The 5635-nt window shown below is 38.0% G+C and overlaps 1 protein-coding gene across 1 annotated transcript; it reads right to left on the minus strand.

The window, feature by feature from the left end:
* Positions 1–460: 460 nt before the first annotated feature.
* LOC122013625 lies at positions 461–4935 on the minus strand. Its single transcript, XM_042569875.1, has 5 exons — positions 4730–4935; positions 3885–3946; positions 1692–3809; positions 1240–1348; positions 461–1114 (listed from the first exon to the last, which is right to left on the minus strand). Exons 1-5 carry the CDS (start codon positions 4845–4847, stop codon positions 504–506), a joined length of 3018 nt encoding a protein of 1005 aa, XP_042425809.1. The 5' UTR covers positions 4848–4935; the 3' UTR covers positions 461–503.
* Positions 4936–5635: the final 700 nt, after the last annotated feature.

Genomic DNA, 5635 nt, shown 5'->3' on the forward strand with positions numbered 1-5635 from the left:
ATTTGATTTTCAAAATCAAAACCGAATGGATTAAACTGATATTTCTAGGAAAAAATAAAATTTTAAATTAACCGAACTTTTAACTTCAGTCGATCCAGTCATTTATTTCAGTTTAATTGAGTTTTTACTCCATCCTATATAATTATACGAAGAGGATAAATTATACATTAATTTATAATCGACAGTTAATAAATTAGATGGTGGGAATTTTTTTTTTTCTACAAGTGTCCCGAGAATTAAACAGACCCTTCTTGGATCATGACTCGGGACTGCGCTGTGCTTGGTGCTTGGTCACAGATATGATGACCCTTTTGACTTGTCACCAATATATCATCATTGGCTATGCCTTTTTGTTATCGCTTCATATGTCTAATTTACTACCATTTGATGGTTAACACTTTTTCTAATAAATATACACCAGCAGTAATATTATATTGAAAACATGTGTCTTCGATATACCTACCTATTTATGAAACTTGCCCGCACATATTACAGACTTGTACCTACTTAACCTTTGTGGTTGTACTAATTAACTCTCTAGCTAGCTCACTAATAAGTCCACTCAGTACATGCTTTTCTAAATCCCTTGTAATTTCATCTTTTTGGACAGATGCAGCTATGATGCTGCTCCAACCAATGTCCCACATGCAGTTGATATCTGGCTTTCTGTTCTCAATGTCTCTCTTAAGAAGCAGATACAGAAATTCTGCGTTGTCATCACTAACTGTACTTTCGTTTGAAAATTTAAGACTCTCAAAATCGTTATTCAGCCCCTTCACTAGTGCATCAATATTAACATCTCCAGGTGAATAAAGAGGTTCCATGGCTCGAACGTTCCCTCTTCTCCCTTTCCTTCTTAATAACTCGTATCCACAGTCTAAAAGAACCTTATTTTCCTCATTCTGGCAAGCCTTGTTGCTGGTTTGAAGAACAACACCTGGAATTGTGATTTTGAGGAATGCTTGTGCCATGTCGAGGAAATGCTGGTCGTTTACCAGAAGTCGCTTGAGGAGATCTTCATCCTTGGTTAGCAAACCTGGTCCATTTGCTTCACATATTTCCTGCTTCTTCCACTTTGAGTAGTTGCAATTGTTATGCTTGTTTTCAGTAGCGCCTGCTAAGGGATATTGTGAGGTTATTAAAATTTCCTTCTTCTTTTCTTGTAAATATGCTTACATACTTGAATAAATTAGATGTTTGTTAGACTGATATGTTTGTCAAAAGTGATATCTGATTTACCTTCTTTTTCCTCTTCTTCAAAATTGGATAGTCGTGGCTCTGTGTCTAAACTGAGTGAAACTTTTTGATTCTGTGATGCCACAGAATCTTCTTTAATCATATCATTAACCTGTGAAAAAGATATGAGAGCTAGCAGAACAATAAATAAAATTTAATGCTAAGTGCTTCATTATAGACCATAAGCATGATGTAGTCTCATTTTTCATTCTAACATCACTTATTCACAGTGATTGAGCCAGGTCCAATGTTATATTCTTTCTCAATGATCATTTGCTACCATGTTTCTAATGCTCGTAAAAAAACATCTAATGTTTGAAAATTTTCAAGTGTTAAACTTATTTCTTAGCTTATAGACAAATAATTAAAAAATAACAATTATGTATTTTCAGTTATCTTTGATGCAGATCAACTTAATTCCGTATACTAATTGGATAAAGGAAAGGATAACTTACATGTTGCTCTTCAACTGATATATCCTGTAGTGTGTTTTTGTCTCCACCAGTATCTACTGGAGAATCAACTGAAAGCAAGTTCGATGCAGGTTTCCGTTCGTGATGTTGCTTTGAATCTGTCTCGTGCAAGCTAACTGTGTGTACTTGATTTTTACTGGTTCTTTCTTTCCATCTCTTCTCCAGATCATTTAAGAAAGATGATTGAATTTTCTTACTCGGCGTTTCAATATCTGCAAAATTGTCTCCTAAGAAGACTCTGTGGCTTTTATCTCTGTAAGCCTTCACATTTGCTGCGTCTACCTTCTTTGCTGTTGGCAGTGATTTCTCTCTCTCAATTACTGGATTTTTTTGTAAGGAATTCATATTATCTGAGTTGTCATTTGTTGCAGTTCTATTTAATTCCCTGTAGTCAGATACTCTATTCACTGTATTTTGCATCTCTTGTTTGCTGCTCTTTAGATGTTCTTTTGGTTGCTTTACATGCTCTTCATACCCTCCACGCCTAACTTTTGCTACGGAAGTTGCATCATCCACTTTAAGTTTGCTTAGTTTTAATGCAGATCTCTTTGATCTCCGTTCATCCTTTGTTGCTGTTGCGACCTTTACGTTGCTGTTACTCTCATGCTCTTTTCCTTCATTTTCAGAAACTGCATGTTTGGGTTTCACCATGTGGGCTATTAATTGGTGTGACTGCAGGGTGTTCATCTTGCTGCTTGCTAGACTAGACCGATCTCCCTCAGTCATCTTCTGTTTCAAAAGTTTATCCTTTTTCCCGAATATGTCATAGCGACTCCAGGACAACATTTTATGCTTGCTCTTTTCCAGGTCCTTTTCTAGTTTGGGGCTCATATCCTGATCAATCGTTTTGCTTCTCTGTTCTGTTCTTCCTACCTTCTCTTTTGTTTGGACTGCTGGATTATAAGTCTTTGAAAATATTTGACTATGGCTCTTTTGTGCATAATCTTTTGATGTGCTCGTGCTCTGAATCTCCTTGTGAATTTTGTCCATGGTATCTCCAATGAGCTTTTCGTCTAAACATTTGTTCCCTTCATAACTTGGCATTAAGAGTGTTTGAGAAACCACCTTTCTCCTTGCTTCTGCGTCTGCTATTATGATCTGTTTCGTACAGGCCAGGTCTTTTCCTCCAACTTTCTTCCCCTCAGCCTTTGAACTTGGAAATTCTTCAAGTCCCATTAGTTTAGCAACTACACTTGGCATTCTTACATTGCCACTTCCTTGCTTACGATCCAACTTCTGAATGTGATTTGAAGTTGAGTGTTTGCCTTTACTGGTTGAGGAGGTCTGGCGTTCAGTATTGTGGTCTTCATTGCAACCATTGCTTGGGAAAACAGGACTAGAACTCAGAGACCGTCTGTGTGCAGGAATTTTCATGGATGCATGTGATGAGCTCTCATCATAATCTGTTGTGTTCATACCTTTTCTGATAAAAGATGGGGACAGCTCTCTCTTCCCTTGTTTCATGGTATCGTAATTTGCATTGAAGAAATGGTCGATGGACCCATCAAAAGAAATCCTAGTTTTGGAATGTGTATTCTTCCTATTTACTTTGTTTCTGGAGGATTCATCTTCTCCCTTGTCCTTTAACAATCTAATTTGCTTCCCTTGCGAGCCAACCATGAAATCTGAAGCTTCTTGTAGAGTGACAAGCATTTTCAGTGACTCCTCCAGATCCATGGCTCCTTTCAGAAGCTCCCTTCCGATTTTGATCGAATCCTTGTCAAAGTGTGAGCTGCCTGAACATGTTTCGAGGACTCTATTCAACTTCTGAACGCCTTCTGATATTTCATTGATTTGCAAGTTGGACAAGAATGGATAGTGACTGGCATGAATCTTCATATTGTTCAGCAAGTGTTCTCTGTACATTATAGGACCACTGTGGGTGATAAACTCATTGCCAAGCTTTGCTATGTAGTGAAGTTTCCCACTGTTACTCAGCACAAATGCTAGCGCCATTGATACATCGATAGAATTCTGAATGTTTCTGTTTCTTCCAACAGGAACAATATCGCTGGAAGTTAATTCTGAGACAGCTGCTTTGTTATGTTTGCTGGTGAGCCATATTTCTTTGGCTTCAGCACTGATCGAATTTCTGCTATTCTGCAGATCCCAACAAAAACAAAGTTAAAGTGGTCTGCACAGCTCAAGAAGTAAAGTTATGCTCAAAGAACTCACATAGTTTATCATTGCTTCTCTTGTTCTTCGGTCAGTGAGCATGAAGGAGTTTCCTTGGTATTCTGCAAACGAATTACAACCAGATGATCTATTTCAATAAGAAATATTATTTTCTGACCAGTTATACAAGCACGATCATCTTTGTTATTGTTATTTGTCTTTGTTATACAAGCAGATGAAGAGCAGGTTTCTATTCAAGTTGGCTCATGTCCCTTCCATAAGAAACTACAGGCTCGGTACACTTTCATTTTTGCTGTGCTTTCTTCTCATGTAGGAGATTTCATAATCATGCTGGTTATTGAAGGGATTATTCAAATCAATCCACTTTTCTTCTGGGTAAATTTGAGGAATGGGAAAAATGCTTACATGAAATTAAAGAGACTGAAATTACACATTTTAACTGTCTGAGCATTCATAGCAGAAATAGTAGGGAGCGAGCTAAGCATTGATCCTGACATACTTAAGGACCTATAACTCTATGTATTGTGAAAGGAACAAGTTACTTTATATGGCAACATATCTTGTTTAGTTAATTGATCTTCTAAATCTTGTGAATTTTTGCAAATTAATCTCGAACAATAATACTATTCCATACCACTAAATTAAGCATCAAAGAATTTGCAGTAAAGATTAATATCACATTATCCAAGGGAAGAACTATTAAAATGAGTTTCTATGATTTTCATAATAAATATCTATGATTTGATACTATATATGCTGTAGTGAGGTAGTATGCTGATAGCATAAAGACAAGTTGTTTAAAAAAAATGAGGTATTGTCAATTCTTGATCGAATCAATCACGCTCAATTTCATATTCTTATCAAATTACAGAAGTTAAGCATACCAGGAGGAGGAGGAGGATGAGTTGATTTTTGGCCTGGGGAAGTGCTGTATCCCAACTTCTCCTTCCTCAATCTCAAATCACTCAGCAGTTTCTGTGTGAAGTCCGATTGCTTCGCCATCTATATATCAAACAGCCAATGCATGCGCTCTTACTCAGTTACTCTAAAACGTTGCACTTCTTAAGGAGTTCTAAGCGTTCGCCAACTTACGAACTATAATGGAGTTCAGTTCAGAGTCGAGGCGCAAGGATGGCTATTTGTTTCCAATTGTGCAGGTAGGTGAATGCACTTCGTGCCCTCAGGTCAAGTGTCCATTTCATGGGAAAAGGAGTGGGCCTGGTTCTCGTTCTGGAAGTTTGTCTTGAACGCTAGATTTTGCAGTTGTTGCCGTCGCAGGAAGGTCTCAGACTTCTCTCCATTCTAAGCAAAGCAAAAGGTCTGCTCCCGAGACTTCTTCGCCAAGCTTCCACACGCAACGAATCACACTTACGAAATCCTTGGAGCGCCCATCCTTGTGTATCCTTTAATGCATCAATTTGAAAAGCCTGAGCTGGTTGGAGTTGGAATTGGAATTGGGTCACGTTTTTCTTGGATTCGAGCCGAAGGTTTTTGAGCAGCGTGAGCTCATTTAGGGTGGGAAGTCGTCGTAAAGGTGGCGCGTCTCATGATCCTTCTCAGCTAGAGCCACTTTAATTAGCGATAGAAGAAAAAGAAGAAAAAGGCTATGGATTTAGCTCACTGAGAATTCAGCCTGAAGGGCTCATCTCAACCACTTTGTGATGAACCACCAAGTTGATGGATTTGATCCTTGTTTGAAATGAACTCGGCATTTGAGAGGAGTTTGAGGTGACATAGTAAAACAAGATAGAGACTGACGAGTGCAGTTTAACTAGCGTGAAGTGGAAATT

The sequence above is a fragment of the Zingiber officinale genome, chromosome 8B (assembly GCF_018446385.1).
Source record: "Zingiber officinale cultivar Zhangliang chromosome 8B, Zo_v1.1, whole genome shotgun sequence".
NCBI lineage: Eukaryota > Viridiplantae > Streptophyta > Magnoliopsida > Zingiberales > Zingiberaceae > Zingiber > Zingiber officinale.